The following is a 19,166-nucleotide window of genomic DNA, read 5'->3' on the forward strand; positions in this document are numbered from 1 at the left end:
ACCCTAACCCAAACGCTAACCAGCACCCTAACCCAAGTATTATGCGTTAATTTAATAATTACATAAACGCTTTAGGTGACATCAATTTGTGACGTAAGAATCCTATTTACCTTGGATGAAAAATTATCTCATGCCCAACGAGTTTGGCTTTTTCCCCAGCGTTCAAATAATTAATTACCGCACATTATTTTGGGTTAGCGTTTGGGTTTTTGTTATCTTTTGTGATTTTTCAGCGAATATTTTCAATTTTTCTACGCCGGTAGTTTAAAATTCAATTAGTGCATTGCCGCGACCTCAAGGTCTAAAAGTCAAACTTTTCTGCCCTTGGATGCCCTAATTATCATCTACTTTCTTGCTTAGAAATGCACCTATTTCTAATGGATCGATTGCTGACAAGTTCACTTCTTTTTCTGCCCCAGTGACGTCAGCAGGAAGCTCAAGGAAACAGGAAAAAAATCCAGAGCAGAGGCGACTCGACGAGCGTGAGTCCACGCACACCTATGGAAAGGCCGCGTACCACGTCAGACGTTCGACTGTGACGTCACAAGAGGCGGTTCGTCGCGAGCGCTCGACGCCCCTCAAGTTTCGCATGGACCGCGCTGTGGAGAATATCGCCGGTGACTTGTTTTATAGTTTAAGTCAGTGGTTTCTTAACTGAGGTGCCGCGGCGCCCTGGTGTGCTATTTCGAATGCTCAGTGGTGCTGATTGGTATTTGAGATTTTGAAGTATGTGATTTTTGCTTAATTCGTAAGCTTTTTGATGCAACTAATTTGTGTTGTTCCAGGCCGTAAGCCATAAAAAGTTGAGGATCACTGCTTTAAGTGATAAAAATTCCAAAGAAAGCTTGGTAACGCGAAATCTGTCCTTAAAAATTCCGTGGTATTTTAAAAATAACGTGAAAAGTTCATAATAAAACTGGAATGCATTTGGAGTTGGCATAATCGAATTGTGCAAACTTAGGATTTAGAATGCTGGTTTGCTAAGAGCAGAAACGCTTTGGTTGGCAGCAGGTTAATTATAACTACTTGTGTCTGCGAAACATTCAATTTTTTGTTTTGATGTATATTCAAGAACAAACTACCAATTTTATAATAACACCATTATACATTGCTTATAACACCCGGTCATTTATTACATACCATACGATCCTGTGTTTTTAATCTGCACTTAACCTTGAACGGCTTAAACGTATAGTTTGCTGTAAATTCTGAAAAAAACTGAAATTTTTCCACATTCTAGTTCCGGCAACCGATTTGGTATTAACTCCTGTTTAACGTGACGATATTAACGTTTTCGTGGTAATAATAAAAAACCCGAAAAAAACGACAAAAACTGCAGAACCCGATTAACAGCCCATGAATGGCGTGGTATCATACTCAAGCTCATAGACAACCGTTAAAACGACAGGCCGCGTGGCCGCCTACGCAATATGCTTTCTTAGCTATGCTTTGATAAAATCAGAACTATACGTGCCATTATAAAACAAGTATACGTTCCTCGCTGTAGGAAATTCCTCCTACAGGTTTAAGGCCAAACTCTTTTTAATTTAATTAATTTACACTAGAAATAGAACGAAATGTGAAAAAAAGGTCGCGCAACAAGGCTACCCACGCTTCAAAGAGACCTTTCGACCTTGACCAAGTTGACGATGCTTTTTGCGTAACTATAGTATTCTGCTTTTGTTGAATAAAGTTGTTTTGGGATCTCTTTTACAACCTTTGTGGTTTTGCTTGAATCTTGACCAAGTTGACGTTAAGATAAATCGTGTTCGTACGTTGTTTTTTCCCTGCGCGCTCGAATATAGATTTATTGATTTCTCAGACTGTAAACATTGCGTCTAAGGCTGCCTGCCTGGTTAGGTAGTAGGCAATTACGCCACCCCCCCCCCCCCCCCCCCTTGGATGTCAAGTAAACATTATACCATAAACAATTCGTTTTCGTCGACTAAACATAAGTAAGACCACGGTTCCTAAACTGCGCCAACCTGTTCTTACTAAAAAGCGTGTTAAAAAAATACTTTCGGGTAGCTGGATAACTTTTACAATTTATCGATAGTTAAAACTGTAATTTACAGGATATTGTTCTTTCGTAAAAAGTGTTTGTTTTAGAAAGTAAGAAAAAAAGATATGGTATGCTCGCAACTTTAAAAACAATTTTGGCTTAAAACAGATTAAATCGCAATAAAAAATTAAAAATTTGTTATGCAGCAAAATGTTCAACCTAATTGCAGGCGAATAGCATATATAACCTTGAAACTATTATAGTTAGTATTATAGCTGAGCTCGGCCCTCCCCCCCCCCCCCTAAGAATTGGTTTACACTCCCCTGACGTCAGCTTGATGAGGTCATCGCGGCTAGACTAAACGTCGCTGGCAAATCCCTTGAGTATAGCGTCAGCAAAGAAATGGGTTTTTACCGCGGGAGTATTTAGGGCTTCTTTTAACTTAGGCCAAAGGTTCAATAAGCCATCAACCATCTTCCTTTTTTGTCATCTGTGTTAGGATGCTGGCTTAAACAACATGTGTTAAATTCGTATCTTACACAGTCTTGCAAGACCATTTTAATTTTTTTTTAATTAGATACCGTTTATACCGGGTAGAAATTCAACCCTAGGACAGAATTTTAAAATTTTAAGAGGGTTTTAACTTTGAACAAATAAAACACATACCTCGTGAACATTTACCGGTGATATTTTGGCGAAAGAGAAAAAACGCGAAGACGAAATCGTTATTAATGACTCACTTTGACCAAGACATGGAAAGTCTAAAGAATATTTGCTCCCATTTGAAGTCATCGTCGTCATTTACGTGTTAGGGCGAGGATGTATTTGCATATTTTACACATTCAGTTTGACGTTCGATGCATTTCCGATCTTGTAAGCATCCAAGGTGTTTTCTCTGGTTTCAGTAAATCATGTTCGCTCGGAAAAAGTGCAGACCGCCCCTCAGCAAGCCGACGACTTTCCTTCATTCTACTTCGACCCGAACCCACAGCAAAACGTGTCGTTAAACGAAGCAGTGCCTGGCCACCTGATCCCCACCGCCATCCCGATGAAGCCCCCCGGTATATGTGTAAGTCTACCAAAGGGGTTCGTTTGGAAGGACCCCGGTAATAATACCGAAATAAGAACAACATCAACATCGGAATAAGAGAGGGTTTGAAATAAGACCAAACTGAACTAATACCTAATTTACCTAATGGTCGTATTAACGTCTAAATCAGAAAAAGTCCTAAATCCGTCGGAATAAGACCTAAACGGCCATCCAACAGGTTTAGGTCTTATTCAGACGAATTATACCTTATTCTGTCGTTGGTATTACTATATGCTTGGCTTAATATGTCGTTGGTCTTATTACTATGGTATAATAGATTATTCTACTTTAGATATTATTGCTTTGTAGGTCTTCTTGTGTGACATAACCCCCTTTTTTCGATTAGGTTATATAACCGACTTTTACCTGTCAACTACTTAAATTAATTTCATTCCTGATTGAAAATACTCTTTCGATTTTCGTTATATAAACTGCCTCCCCTTTGAGTGGACCTCTATCTGAAACACACACATTTTAAAATAACCTTGTCTCTGTATACTATCCCCTACTCAGAATAGTGTTCTATAATATCGCACGTCTACCAGAAAAAAATGTTGGCCAGTGGCGTTTCCAGTGGCGTTCAAACGCCTAAAAGCGATCAAAATGCGCTAAACGTTATTGCTGTGAAACGCTTTTTGCAACTAACGTTCGCCACCCTGATTAAAGACTTGAAAAGTAACAAGTAAATCATTCGGGTTTTTGCAGCTTTTTGGGCTGGAGTGGCAACTTGTTGGACATGCGCCGAGCGTTACGCAATATATTGTTACATGTAGTGCACTATACCCCAAAGATAACGCAAGAAAATGCACGCCTGCTCGTAAAAAAACATTAAATAACAAACGCCACATTACGGCTAGTTGTGTTTATCTGGTCTCCAATATCTAGAGAAAGTATTTTAAACTGCCAACAGTGTTTATGTTAGTACATTTAGAAATAGACAATTAAAGTTATTAGTACAAATTCAGAAATATTGATCAAATATAAGGAAAGTATATCTTGTTTCTTGTATAATATATTTTTTTCGCAACTGCTACTTCCGTCCAAACTATGTTTATGTCAAACTATTAAACAGGGTATGTATATTGTATAACCGCGATATAGGGTCAAATAACCACATGGTACATTTAGAAATAGAATTAAATTATTAAGGCAAATTTAGAAAAGTTTGTCAAATACAAGGAAAGTTTGTCTTGTTTCTTGTAAAATAATTTTTTCGCAACTGCTACTATGTTTATATCAAACTATGAAACAGGTTATGTATAACCGCGATATAGGGTCAAATTACCTCACTTAAAAGTTAAACTTACGAACCGAAAGGAGGCAAAAGTTTATGTGACGCTAAAATTTTTCTGTGATGAGAAACAAGGTTAGCACCTCCAGCTGTAGGGAAACCCCGCCGCATCAGCGCGCTGTTTTGTAGCTGCAACCGCTTATGTTGGCAACGCTAAATCGGAATCGGGTTTCGGTGGTAAAAATCCCAAGTTTATTAAAGCGTGAGCTTACAATTCTTAAACACGTATCTTTGTTAATAAAAATAAGTTGTACATAAAACACAGCAAACAAGCAAATTATATTCAAGGTAATAGCCATCGAAAACAATGGCAACCGTCAAAACTAAAGATTGCAGTTCAAGTATTTTATTGGGCCACTTGAGGTCAACTGGAGCGTCGTCTTCCAATTCTTGAACACGTATCTTCGTTAATACTTATTCGTTGAACATAAAAAAGCCACAAACAAGCAAAGGTTAGGGCAAGCTTGCGTGCCATTTTTTGTTAGGTTACGTGCCACATTTGGCACGCGTGCCTCATGTTGGACACCCCTGGGTTAGTGCCATCGAAAACAATGTTAGATGACAAAACTAAAGTTTGAAAATATATTGTTGAGTCCTTTAACATCAATGTTTTTTTTAAATAATTGATCAACTTATACAATCCCAGAAACAGAAAACAAACGTTTAATTATTCTTTTGTAATAACCTTTTTCCTTTTGACACATTTTGTTATTACTATCTTCAAATTTGTAATTGTAGTTCATAGTGATGACGTGTAAAGATGACGTATTGAATTACATTTCTCTCTATTTATAATCCATCGATAAGTTTGCTATGTACATAGGTTAACCCGAAAATATAGTTATACAATTGTCAACTTGTTTAACGTTTTGCTATCTTTTTCAGGACGGTCATATTATCCCCATCTATATTCCACAAAGTCCACCGAGGCCGGTGGTACGTGCAGAGCCGGTGATATACCTCCCAACGCCCCAAACCATTACAAGGCGTAAGTTTTTCAGCCACTCATTTCAGAATAAAATATTCTATTATCTTTACATGAGCTAAATAAAGGAAAGATGCGAGTGTCCGAGTTATTCAGTATGGTAGTTTCCCAGAAATAAGTCAGTGTGTGAAAACCATCTTTTTAATAACTCGTGCACAATGATAAATGCCTCTTAATACAGGCAGGAAAGTTTCACATGCTATTATATTTTAAACTCCACAAAATAAAACGTCTCAGTGAAATGAAATATTTGTTTACATTTTTGCACAACCCCATCAAAAATTATAGTTATAATGTCATAATGCTCACCTATTATAGAAAATCACTATGTTAATCTTAACATCAAGTGATTGATAATTTTTTAAGCTGACCTTATATATTTTTAACTCCATGTTCCAGCCAACCCGCCACATACGGAACCCTTGCCCCCGCCTGTGATATGCGACCCTCCCGCAAACCTGGACGAAACATTTATCAAGGAGAACGACGTACAACGGGAAGAGGTGGGATGCTAAACATTTTTTGTGATATTTTTTAAACTTATCTTCACAAAGCCACCATTGGTGAGAAGAATCTTGTTGCACACAAGTGCACAGAGTTAAATATTATACTACTTTATATTAAGTAAACTGGCATGCATGAAATGAAAGTTAAGGACAAATAAAATACAAATAAAAAAAATACATTAAGGGGAAGTAAAGTTAACAATATGCACAACATAGTTGTTAATGCACAGCGAGTCACACATTACACAGTCTAAAAATTAGACTCGGTCGTTTTTCTGGAGGCTTGACCTGACTGTCATATAAAGACTAAATATCAATTTGAATTTCGGTATTATTTTGGGCTTTGATACTGCTTAAAACGTGTAATGACTCATGTCTTAAACATGATATGACTCGACTCAAGTTATTACCGTAAAATGACCCGCAGCTTGATAACTCATCTTTATAACTCAAAACGAAATTACTTATTCTCAGCATTGGCATTGTAGAACACAAATACAAAATTGACGTTTTTCGGTTGTCTAAATACCAAAACCTTGAAACGCTCAAGCCGCGTTTTATTTTAAAAATTCTGTATATATTTTCAGTCACTGTTTTTCCTAATTCAGTGTTTCGTAGCCCCTTATGGCTAGCGGCACCCTTACAAGATTTTTCCGTAATAGAAACGGCACCCCAGGGTGCCGCGGCAGCCCTGTTGAGAACCACTGCCCTAATCTATCAATTAGAAGGCCTTAAAATGCCGAAGTGCGGCAAAAGACAGAACAGAAAATTGAACCTTAGCCTTAGGTGCCCATACAGATATGCAACTGGATTTAAGTACGAACGGGATATCAACTTAGGAGTAGAGCGGGTGTAAACTCTTTTTAGACGTAAGTGTTTTATTTGTGATGCCTGTTAATATTGCTTCTTTTAATGTTGCAGGTATCCGCGAAGGTACGAAACGTAATTCTTTTTTTTCAAATTTATTAAAGACAAAAAACATTACATTAGTCTTTACGAGCCTCAATTTGTCTTGCAGTTCGAACGCGATAAAAAAAAACAAATCAACATAGCTGAGTGAAGCATTTTTGTTTGAGTATTATTGGAAACATAAATAATTTAGATTTGACTGAACACTTACAGCAGTCTGATTGTATTTGATCTTTTTTTGTTTGGTTATATATAAGTATTCAGTCTAATCTCAATTCTTTATGTTTCCATTAATAGACGCTTTGCAACATTAAATCAAACCTGTGTTTGCAAAAAAAGAATGCAAATTAAAAAGTCAAGCCGCCAACGAACTATTGTTAAAACCACCCAAATAGTTTACCAAATAGTTTACATACAATTGACATGAGGTGTAAGAATGAGATTTAAAAAATCAAAGTTTTAAAAACCAATATGATTCATATAGCAATGACCAGATCCTGTAGAATACATATTTATCAACAAATGAATGGCATTAGTGTTCGATTGAAGAGAGTGCACAGTGTGCTTAGAGCGGAAACACTAATTGCCATCTTGCTTTTACCATTTACTTTGACTTTTCAGGTGAGCAGTAAGCCTGACTCCAGCTGTAAGACCGAGATAAGAACAACAGCAACGTCAGAATAAAACACAATTCGGAATAAGGCCAAAATAGGATTAATACCAAATGGTATTAGTACCGTCGAAATCGGAATAAGTCCTAAATCCGTCGAAATAAGACCTATGTAGTCAGAATCAGGCCTAAACAACAATTTAAATAACCCCAAACCCCACCCCTAATTACATCACTAACTCCCCTAATAATTGTAACACTAACCCTTTTTCTAACCCAACCCATTACCCACCAATAACCCCAAACAGGACCAAAAATCCTGTGCCGGTCAGACTAGGGCGTTGAAACGTGGTCACCAAAACGGCCGATGCCAGGTCGATGGCCCCTGATCGTCCCATACCCTCTACCCGCAGGTTCGGGCGTTATTTTGGCCATTTAGGCCTTCTTTCGATGAATTTAGACCTTATTCCGATGAATTTAGGACTTATTCCGATGAATTTAGGCATTATTCCGATGAATTTAGGACTTATTCCGATGAATGTAGGCATTATTCCGATGAATTTAGGACTTATTCCGATGAATTTAGGCCTTATTTCGATGAATTTAGGCCTTATTTCGATGAATCCAAAACTAATTCTGATGAATTTAGGCCTTATTTCGATGAACTTAGTCCTTATTCCGATGAATTTAGAACTAATTCCGATGTAGCCCTTATTCCGATGAGTTTAGGCCTTATTCCGACAGATCTAGGTATTATTCAGACGATACGTTTTTTTATAGATTTTTCTGCTTTAGGTATTGTTTGCTTTTCATGTCTTATTGTGTGTTCCCCATCTGCTGTGAGGTAGAAGTTTTTAAGGTCATTATTCTTCTTTCCTCCCTTAGGACGAACCCGAGAGTCCGGATCACTCCGCAGTTGAACTTCTCGGAGGAGCGGGAGCCGAAGAGCAACCTCCTCCTGTTGACATCGCCTCGCTCATCAAGAAGACGGTCCAGGAGGAGATGAAGCCGCTCCACAAGCAGCGAATATGCGAAGAAGAGTAAGTGTCCACATCGCGTGTTTTTGGAGTTATTGCACAAATGACTTGACTGGGACTTTGAGTCATTTTGAAATGACTTTTTGGCCACACTGCTGAAAAGTTTCTAGTAAGCAAATTCTCTTACATCTTTTCCATGACCTCGCGTTTACCAGGATCGCAAGAGATGTGTTAATTAATAGGCTGAAATCAACAAATAGATAAACAACACAAGCGAGTATAATTTTGAATTTGAATGCAAATTATACTCCCGAGTGTTGTTTAAATATTTATTGATTGCAAACTATTAATTAACACATGTTTAAAATTGGTTAATTGAAATCATTTAAGTACTTCAAGTACTACTCATTACTAGTCTGCATTCAACTAATGGATAAACAACCCCAAGGAGCATAAAGTTATTTCACCTGAACATTAAACGTTACAACAGTTATTATTATTGATAAAATTGTCAAATACCCGCGTGGTAAAAACACAAAAATCCACTGGCCTAGACATAGGTCGTCATATAGCAGATAGAAGGAATCACTGGGAAACCTTCTTCAAACCCTTTCGAGGAAAATGCAGGTTGCCACTAGTCACTAGTTGGTGCATTTCCGACTCACTGCTGCGTTGTGACTTCAGTTCACCAGTTTGACGCTATCGTAAGCGCATTCAGCATACCGTTGTTTTTATATCGAATTACTGTGGGATTCTCGCTGGAATCTTTGAAATCCAATTAAATGCGGACGATTCAGTGTTTTCTACATAATCGTTTTATGAAAGGTTGAACAATTATTATCAGAAGTTGCCGATTAGTTGGATGGTTTCCTATCAAGACGATGATTTACGATCGGATTCAAAAAGAACACAACTTGACGTCACACAATCAATTAGTTATTGTCCTGTAATTGCGCGGAAGTCGTACAGGACCAAGTCTTTGTGTCCAGTAAAAAATGTCCAATAGTGTCAGAAAAAGTGAGAAATCTTTGCCTGGGATTGAGTGCGGGATTAGAGCTGTGTTGACGGATACGATTTAAATAAATAGCATTTTAACCAGTTTTAACCTACACACAACGGTAACACAGAATAAGACCTACAAATTAACAAAATCTAAAGCAGAATACTTTGTTGTTTCATAGTTTTAAGACGAACGACATAATTAATGCAAATGCGCAATAATAACCACGACGGAACAAGAAATAAAAAAGCATTTAAATAAGACCTATAAGTCTGTCAGAATAAAACCTAAATTCATCGTTCGTAATAATAGTAAGGCCTAAATGGACAAAACAACGAAGGTGCCTGTCTGACATAGTTTGAACAACCCGTGAATGTGCCGCTGTTTTGGCACCGGATTGTTTGCCCGTGTTCGGGGATAGGGGCGGGCAATGGGTGGGGTTAGTAATTGGACTTGGCATAAAATTATTAGGGAGTTAGGGGTGGGGTTTGGGTTAGAAGATTGTATAGGTATTGTTCGATTTTATTCCAACGGGTTCATGGCTCATTCCGAATTAGACGTCATTACGACTAATATAGGTATTGGTCCTGTTTTGGTCTTATTTCGAACTGTGTTTTATTCCGACCTTTTCAAACCTTTGGTTATGGCCCCACATAACATATAGAAATGTCTTGTGGTTGTGACACATACCCCCGCATCAATTACCGATAACTTAAATCCAGCCAAAAATCCATTCTTTTAATAGTTTATTGAATGTTATATGATAATTTCAATATCCCATGCTAATTGTGTTCGTTGTCTTAATTTCCCCTTTTCTTGTTAAGTAATCCCTGACAAAGTATCATTTTGTAGGTAAAACATAGGATACCCTACCTTGATGTATTTTAATGCTAGTTTTAGTTCCACTTTTTTAATCTTAGTACTTAGAACTGAAATATGACATAATGTATGTAGTGAATACAGCAAACATTGGACACGTTTAAATCACCAAAAAATACGTTAAGCACTAATGATGACAACAGCGATTGTCGATACTTTTTCTTTCCGGTCTGTTAAAGTGTTCCAAATTGCAGCTTTTTCGAGTCCTATTTGAAAATATATATGAAATAACAACATCTTTCAATTCCGAAAAGTTATGCCAGACCCCTTCCCTTCACACTTACGATTTAAAAAATAGTCGTAGGTCATTTGCTTTTACCAGGCCAAAGCTGCAGAAGTTATGCCTCTTGAAATTTCAAAAATATATCAATCGCACACTGTAGATAGATGAATTATATGACAACCCTTTGAGTGAATTGCTGAATATCTAACTCATTTTATTTACGTATAATTGTTATTTATTGTGATGTCTTAAAAAAGTTGGTTAAATAGATTTGGGTCGCCAAAATGTCGCTGTTATACTAAAACTCAAGATTTGGGAAATGTCTTGTAAATAAATTACCGAGCAAAAGTTTCAGACTCTATAGTAAACCCGTCCCAAAAGTGACGTCACACGTGACGCACCCGTTTGCGTCAAGCGGAAGGGTAACATCTTAGCTTAACGCACTTAAGACGCCTGCAGTGATCGATACGAATTTAATTTTGAAAGCAACGCGTTGCTTTTGCGTCAAAGCGGCACGGTGGAAACGGCAAGGCCCCCAAATCCGATTTGCCGTTTTTGATGGAATAATAACGTTTCCTTTTTTTCCACCAGAACCAAAAATTGGCTGGAGCAGGAAATTATGGCGAAAATCCTCAGCCAGCTTTACGCGGCAAAGGAGAGGGAGACGCCACCTTGTGACCGTCAACAAGGTTTGTCTTTTTTTAATGCAGGTCAAGTTCCAGCCCAGTCAACTAAACATGATGGCATATTTAAGTGACCACCACTTTCTTGGTTGAAGTTAGTTAATAAAAAGTATAATCAGTGTTCGTAAGAACCGTTCAATGCCTCTTTCTTGGCCGAAGACTGAAGAGTCATAAAACGATTGGCTCTCCATTTCGCAAATATAAATATACCTTACATTTAACGTTAAAACAATATGGGTATAGTTTTTGAGAAGTGTACGTAAGAACAGTGAGCTCCAATTTTTTTTCTCCATTTAAGGTTAAAAGTCGAAATAATACGTAAGTAAGAAACCGCTGTCTTCATTTAACTTTATGTCGCTCTTATCAGAATTTACACTGGCGATGGACCCGGGACTTTCCCGACTCGACCAGGAGCACATGCGCGAGCTCGTCGAGTCGGAAATACTCGACATCATCCGGGGCACCCTGGGGCAATTCGAGCTTCACCCAGGGGTCAAGGGAATTTCCCAGCCCAGCGCCGCACCCGATGAACAGTCTCAATCGATTTTGATTCGACAGCTGGTCACCCCTCTGCCTTCTGAATGCGGTAAGGTTCGAATTAACCAAAGTGAAGAAAGAAAAGTAAATATTGCCGTCGCTTTTCTATGTGTGTTTGCCTTACCAAGGTCATCTAAAATTCTAAATCTTAGGGCGACATTAGATTTGCTTGCGAGATGTAATATAGCACTGAACAGATATATTTTGTAAAAAAAGTATACGTTAAAAATGTTTCGTTTTGGAAAACTTTTTACTTTTAACGTTTCGATGATCTATTCGGGAAACCTTGGCAGATAAATATATATACACCCTTGTCAGCGAGTATCTACTTTTTAATTGTTTATGTTTATATATTTATATATATATATATTGCCATCTAGTGTTCTGGCCAAAAACAGTTTTTATTCGACAACGGGCAAGCAAAAAACGCTCTTTAGTTAATTTATTAAAACCGCGAGATAATCCGCATACCACATAGCGACGTAATCACCTCGATCTAAACACGTGTAAATAACTATGGCAGTGACGTCAGCTTAGAGATATGGTAACCGCTGTTAAAGCACATGATCGGGTTGTGACGCATAAATATACGCACGACTTTTATCGTGAGTCACTCGCTGTGTATTTTTATTGGTCGTACATATGAACCGAACGCCCAAATAAACAGTTAAACACCTTATCCTTTGAGGTTTCTTAGGCTTGTGCGGTGTTCGTTTTATTAGTCATTGCGTTTTTAGCAACATACATCGGCAATTTTGATTATTTATAGCGGCCCCAAACAGCATTCTGTTTAGTTTCGTTTATTTTGATAGCGATAGGAAAGTAACTTCAACCTTCTGGCTTCAAAAAATAAGTAATGATATATATCAGGGTAAAAGTCCAAATTGGTATACAATACAGTACGCCAGTAGTCGGCAAACTAAAATGTGGCCCCAGAGCCACGTTTAGTGGGCTGCGAGTTACTTTTGAATAGCTTGGTGTTATCATGTAGTTGTGGGCCGCGTGAGAGCCGTACGTTCATTGCATTTTATTTTAAAAGTTCGTGTGGCTAAGAGTTTTTATATTGTCTCCGCGTGGTTCAGACCCACGTGCAAAATGTCTTCCTGAGTGCCTGATGTCCAACTTTATTTTTTCCAACTTTAATTATATCTCAACGCATAATTAATCGCGCTTCGCGCTTTTATTCTTCGTTTTATGGTATGTTTTACATTATGCAATGGCAGTGTTTTGCGAATCAGGGCGCCTTGTAATATTTCACGGTAAAAACAAATATCCTGAACCCGCCACTGTTTTCCTAGTGGTTTTACTTAGTGGGCCTTTGATAGCTCTGAAAAGAATGCTTTGGGTCGCGACAAAAAAAGTTTGCCGACCACTACAGTACGCCTTTTACAGGTGTACAAATTACAGGTGCAAAAAATCAAGGTCTCATCCAAGGATTTCTCATAACAATATCAAAGTATGCGATAGTCAAATAAATAAAAGAAACGCTTAACAGTGTTTACCCAGGACCTAGGTTTTTAGGCTTCAATTTTATTTGGCGTATGATAGCTTAGCTACAGTACCTATAGTTGTTAATGTACTATTTTATAGAAAATTTATCTTTTAAAATACAAAACAAGGCGTCGGAAAGCATGGTAAAAATGCCCCTATCAGTTTTTTTTAGATCGGCATCGATACAACCTAGTATCGGACGAGTACGATGCTATAACTTTGTATACACTCGATAGAGTATCGTATCCAATCTAATACTGTTGGACGTCTCTATTCAGCGAAATAATTATTTGAACTTTAAAATAATGCTGATTTTTAGGATCTCCGGCAGCAAGTATCAAAGACGACAGGTCGCACCGTCGCGTTGACCTTGACACGCCAGATTTGACCTCTGAATCTGTCAGCGTGTCGGAGACGTCACTAGCTCCAACACCAGTGGCCCCTGTTGTGGAGCCAATGGAACCGGAAGAACCGTTGGAACAGACCCTGGTCTACACGCCCCCGGTATATAAATATTGCTTTGATATTTGATAATAAATTTCAAAGCCAAAAAGGTCGAGTAGATCGACATTATCTTGATAATTAAGACGTTTCGATACGAGCTTGTATCATCTTCAGTTAATGTTTGATGATTGTTTTTTTAGTTTGATTTGTAATGCTATTATTATTATCAGTTATTCGTTGGCTGTTCGCGTAAAATAATTTTAATTAACGAAATTTGAGCTTAAGTGCTTTACGGGTTCATATCTGGAATCTGTTTTTTCTGCACACTTATAACTAGTCCTTTAGGTGCCTTAGACAAAGCTGGCGAAATCAGTTGGCTTGTGTGCCAGTTTTACCATTTAAAAACTTGTTTTCACGTTTTGTGTCATTAAAAGAATAAAACGCGCAATAATTACAAAAAATAAAAAAATAAACTGTTATGAGCAACCATCCATGAAATCCACATGGCCATGGAACATACTGTGATCTATGATCCTTATTAAGTAGTAGTGACGAATAATTGCGGCATACTCATCGTAAGATCCCGGGTTTCTTCGGAAAGACTATGTCCGAAAACAGAAAAAACTTGCGGACCTGTGGACCTACAAAAATCAAAATCAACCCAAAATGAAATTGCGACAGTATGCAACTTAAAAGTAAAGAATGGAAACTTCAATTAAATGAGCAATTTGCTGCTGTCTTTTTAATTTAATTAAATGGGCAATTTGCTGCTGTCTTTTTAATATCGTACGTGTAATACGTGGTTCTATTAATGTTTTTAACATACAAATGATATTAAAGTTTAAGACTTAAACCAGCTGTAACCTACTTTTTAACACTTGGGCACAACACTTGAAGCATTCTGACGTACGATAAATTTCAAAGTAGACCATTAACTCCATATTACGTCACAATGCTAAAAATTACGGAGCTGGCGAAGTCCTAAATTTGATGGACAAGTCTTCAATATCTTGCTTTTTGCAATTGAAATATAAACCGCGGACTGGCGGTTTAGAACCCCTGGTTTAAGAAAATGCAAAATATCTTGCTAAAATATGACGTCATAACAGGCCACGCCTCCCGTCAGCGAGCACGAAGAGGTGCCCGAAGTCGTTATAACGAGATCGATCAGCCAACCGCCAAGCGAACCGAGCGAGGAAAGTGAAAAGTCCCCGAGCATCCCAGATCCTTGGGAGGGGGAATTCCCGATCGGTGGTTTGCAGGGAGATCGATTGAGACCAGCGTAAGTCTACACCTACTGTAGTTGTGTTTAAACCACCTGGAAGTGAAGTTAAGCTGTCCTATGGGTGATTTTGCGTTTTTTAAGGTTTAACAAATATTGGGAACCAAATAAGTATAATTTTAACAAATAATAAAACTTTTATGCTTTTGGCGTCGTTAAGTATTTTTTTAAGGCAATGGTTCTTAATTCAGAGGGGGCGTGAGCTATACTCCAACATTTAACGTTTTATAATGATTTTTTAGTCTCATGTGGCGTTTGTTTGTTGCTAATTCTGCTTTAATACTGTCTAATGCTTAACATCGAAATTACACATGTGTAGAACAAAAGTAACTCAAGAAAAATGGTTGTGATTACGCGATTTACCAACTATTGGGCTCTTATATTTTAATAGTTTATCGTTTTGTTGGACAATATTTATTTGTTATTTATTACCAAAGGGGGGCGCGGTAGAAAAAATAAAAGTACCATTGCTTTAAAGCTTGCTTTATCTTCTTGCGTGGTGTCTCCAAAAGCACCTTGATTATCCTTCGTTTCATGTTTGCGTTATTTTATAGAAAAAAATTATTTCAAAATTTGCGTATTTTTATTGAAAAAAAAAAACAGCTTGAAAAATGTAACTAACCGACCCCATTTTACCCAGCCTTCGCCCCACGGCCGTACCCCACGAGGTTGAGGAGCCCGTTGTGCGCCCGGTGACCCCCCCAGCCCCGGCGCGGGACCCCCTCACGTCGTCGGAGAGCGAGTCGTCGAGTAGCGAGTATACGAGTCGGCGTGACGCGACCATATCGGACGGACAACTCGTGATAAGCCACGGCGAGTTGAAGCCTAAGTTCGTGTCAAAAGCGGGTAAGACAATGTTGATGAAAAACATACCTAATTAGGTGCAGATTGTATTGTGTGTAAACGGGTGGTTTAATTAACCCGAGCTTTTGTGTCATCCATGGTTCAAATGAATACTATTGATTTTTTGGCACATATTTTTCTCGTTAGCACAGCTATAAGACATCTTATTTTCATTCTAATTTGATATTTTTATAGCATACCTTCTAAGACAGTCTTTCTTAGCCTGGGGTAAATTTATCCCAGGGGGTAAATCTAGGTATTTAAAAGCTCTGAATGTACTGGTTACATTTTCTTTAACTAATGAGCACCATTTTATATATTGGGGGTAAATGTGATATTCATCTTTGTTAAAGATGTAAAACATACAAAAAAGGTTAAGAACCCCTGTTCTAAAACTTTCTTATTCAAAATTTAGTGTGGGATTTGTTTATCTCCTTTCTCATTTCTGTAAATGTACGCAATGTGCTTGTATGTGGCGTGCTTTTTGTATGTCAATGTTTCCGTGTCTTTAATTAGTTATATTCTAATTTAGCGGCTAAGTCTTTAGAAGAAGCGGCAACGTTGGTGGGAGTGGAAGATTTTCAGCTGGAGGTAACTTTGGCCCCCAAAAATTAGAAATTTTAAAATATGGCAATGCAACAGCTAAATTTCTAAATATTATCATATTTCCAATATGCATTTAAGTATTCCATGCTTAGTTGTATGTGTATGTAATGCAAATAATTTGTTTTCCAAATAACAAACAAATCAGCGACATACTTAACAATTCTCGCGGCACGCAGTTTAACATTAAAATCCAGTATTGTAATGACTTAAGTCAATGACTTGACTTAGTGCACTTAATTCACTGTTTTAAAATGACTTGACTTGACTTAAGCCTTTTAGATAAATGACTAAACTTACAATAAAGTCTTTTCAGTGAGCATTTTTTCCTAAAATTGGGTTATTTTTCTAATTTTTTCACATAAAACAATTTGCTTGCGCTCTATTGCCTTTTTGGTATTTTTAGTTAAGGTATTGCTCATAATTGGACGAGTTTACCCAATTTTAATAGCCTAACGTGTACTTTTTATGACAACGACTTAACTTGGAATTGACTTGCTTTAATTATGACTTGGACTGGTACTTGACTTGTAATTTATTCAAAAGGACTTGACTTGGACTTAAGTTATTTTACATATGACTTGACTTAGACTTAAGTTACTTTACAAATGACTTGACTGGGACTTAAGTTATTTCAAAATGACTTGTTTACAACACTGTTAAAATCACTACCTTTGTCATCTAATGTGGCCGCAATTTGTCCTGAAATAAATAAACACTTCACCTTGCTCGCCAGGAACCTTCAAGCGAAGGCGAACTGCGGGCCGACAAAATACCCCGCTCCTTGCCCCCCAGGCACCGCCGAGACCCCCCTCGGCACGACCCCGCCGGTGTCTACACGCGCCCACGTCATCACCTGCCACGAGTGACGTCAGACGAGGAGGATCTCAGCGTGGGGGAATTACCGCCGAACATGTCGAAGCAGAGACAGCGCTTCACCAAATGGAAAAAGTCAAGGCGAGTTGCTAGTTTAAGTTCACTTGGTTTAGGACCGGGGTTGTTGAACTGGGGTCCATAAACTAGTTTTACGATGCACAGCAGCACGCTAGCCTCCAGAAGTTGTAGAAGAACACCAGCCATAGTTTCCAGACTTTAAAAGACTAATCGTTGCAAAAAAAAGGATATTTTTAGCTAATTTCCTATGCTTCTTTGTGTTGAACATTTGTATTTGTTGTTGATGTATTACAAATAACATTTTACAATACTTTTTGCCATCGTTTGGTAACAATAGAGCCAATTTAGCAAGTTTTCACAATAGGGAAATTCCCATATTTTGATGATTTAACTGTTAAACTTTGAGGGCTTTGAGGAGGGCGAAATCATGACCCAAATTTAATTTTTTTTCGTCAATCCTATTTTTAAGGTCCAAACTATAGGAAAAACTTCGATTAGCTAAACTTTTCAAAAAAATTCAAAATCTGAACAACCCTAACGCTCATGCTTGTCACATTCTGTTAGTACAAGCAACTTTATATTGAAGGGGATCTACAGTAACTATTCGTTGTTCACGGAAACATGCACACACATATGTGTTTTAACCAGTGTGATCTGGGCCTGCTGAAGCTGCCTTTTGACCAACGATTACGGCTTACGTATCGTTAGTATACCGAAAGCCATCGCAGACTCACCGAATCTGTCGATCATTGATGCAAGCAGGGCAGGTTATAACCCATATGTCTGCGCGTTTTATTAAGATAAAGCTACCTTTTTCAGAACGCCAGAGCAAAGACCGTCGCCTGGCCAGTCCCACACCGCTCATCCGCCAAAAGCTCCCGCGATGGATGATTCGACCGAACCCGAAACGTCGATTTCCGAGAAAATACCCGATGACGTCATTATGGTGGCGTCGTCCGTCCAACCCCAGTCGTAAGAAATGACGTAAAAATGACTTGACGTAATCCTTTGGGACGAAAGTATTTTTAGAACAACTGACTGGAAATTGAATTTTGTCTGTTAGGGAATTTAATTTGGCTGAATTGGGCTTGGCTTAAGTTAGTATTTTTAACAGACTTGCTTGCAGAAAATCTAAACAACGCTATTCTCCCTTTATTCAGACTTGATTCGACACAACATCAACCAAACGAAACGCTGAACTTTGCTGATGGAACCGATTCGATTATAAAGGTAAAAGCACATCATCATAAACTATTCGCCTTTTTAAAAAACACAAGTGAAATGAAACAGACGTAGCCAGGGTATTTTGCGCTCGCTGGCAATGTATAAAATTGGCGCCCCTTCATGCATGTTCAATAACGTTTTCTATTACATTAACAAAATTAACATAATAATATAGCTTACTTTATACGGCAAAACAATTCAGATTTTAATAGAATATTGTATTTAAAGAAGAATCAGCCTTATTTGTGCGCCCCCGTACCTTGGCGCCCTGGGGAAATACCCCACCGCCCCGTTAGATACGCCTCTGAAATGACACAATAACTCATTGCGGAACGGCTTTTAAAAGTTCACTAAATCCATCGCCTAACGTTGTATGTTGCATGCTAAAATATACTTATTTTAAGGATTCACTTGATGGTACAGGTCTCTCGAACAAGAGGGAATTCGACGGTACGTTGTTGTCTGGTTGTATTTTTTTGTTGTTTTAGCCAAACTATGTATAATATTATGTGATTTCCTGCGTGGTCATCATAAATGTATTATTATTGGAGATATATTTGTAGAGTTCCTTGTCAATTTGCAAACGCGAACAACGGTTTTCAAATGTAAAACAGAGCTATTTCGGTTCAGCCTCGTAGATAATGAAACATAAACAAGGAAGACTTAGTCAAAATACAAATCTGCTTAGATGTC

At 38.0% G+C, this 19,166-nt stretch overlaps 1 protein-coding gene across 1 annotated transcript in view; it reads left to right on the forward strand.

Moving 5' to 3' along the window:
- LOC146136050 (uncharacterized) overlaps window positions 1–19,166 on the forward strand; it is a 47,829-nt gene that overhangs the window by 28,123 nt on the left and 540 nt on the right. Inside the window, exons 14-28 of the mRNA XM_083396140.1 lie at window positions 420–617; window positions 2,908–3,071; window positions 5,269–5,371; window positions 5,768–5,871; window positions 8,279–8,433; window positions 11,064–11,161; window positions 11,523–11,741; window positions 13,503–13,687; window positions 14,737–14,909; window positions 15,550–15,755; window positions 16,285–16,343; window positions 17,092–17,312; window positions 18,069–18,221; window positions 18,410–18,479; window positions 18,878–18,923. Of these exons, the coding sequence (XP_083252266.1) occupies window positions 420–617; window positions 2,908–3,071; window positions 5,269–5,371; window positions 5,768–5,871; window positions 8,279–8,433; window positions 11,064–11,161; window positions 11,523–11,741; window positions 13,503–13,687; window positions 14,737–14,909; window positions 15,550–15,755; window positions 16,285–16,343; window positions 17,092–17,312; window positions 18,069–18,221; window positions 18,410–18,479; window positions 18,878–18,923 (2,154 nt within the window). The remainder of the gene's footprint in view (window positions 1–419; window positions 618–2,907; window positions 3,072–5,268; window positions 5,372–5,767; window positions 5,872–8,278; window positions 8,434–11,063; window positions 11,162–11,522; window positions 11,742–13,502; window positions 13,688–14,736; window positions 14,910–15,549; window positions 15,756–16,284; window positions 16,344–17,091; window positions 17,313–18,068; window positions 18,222–18,409; window positions 18,480–18,877; window positions 18,924–19,166) is intronic.

The sequence above is a fragment of the Ascidiella aspersa genome, chromosome 8 (assembly GCF_963924565.1).
Source record: "Ascidiella aspersa chromosome 8, kaAscAspe10.2, whole genome shotgun sequence".
NCBI lineage: Eukaryota > Metazoa > Chordata > Ascidiacea > Phlebobranchia > Ascidiidae > Ascidiella > Ascidiella aspersa.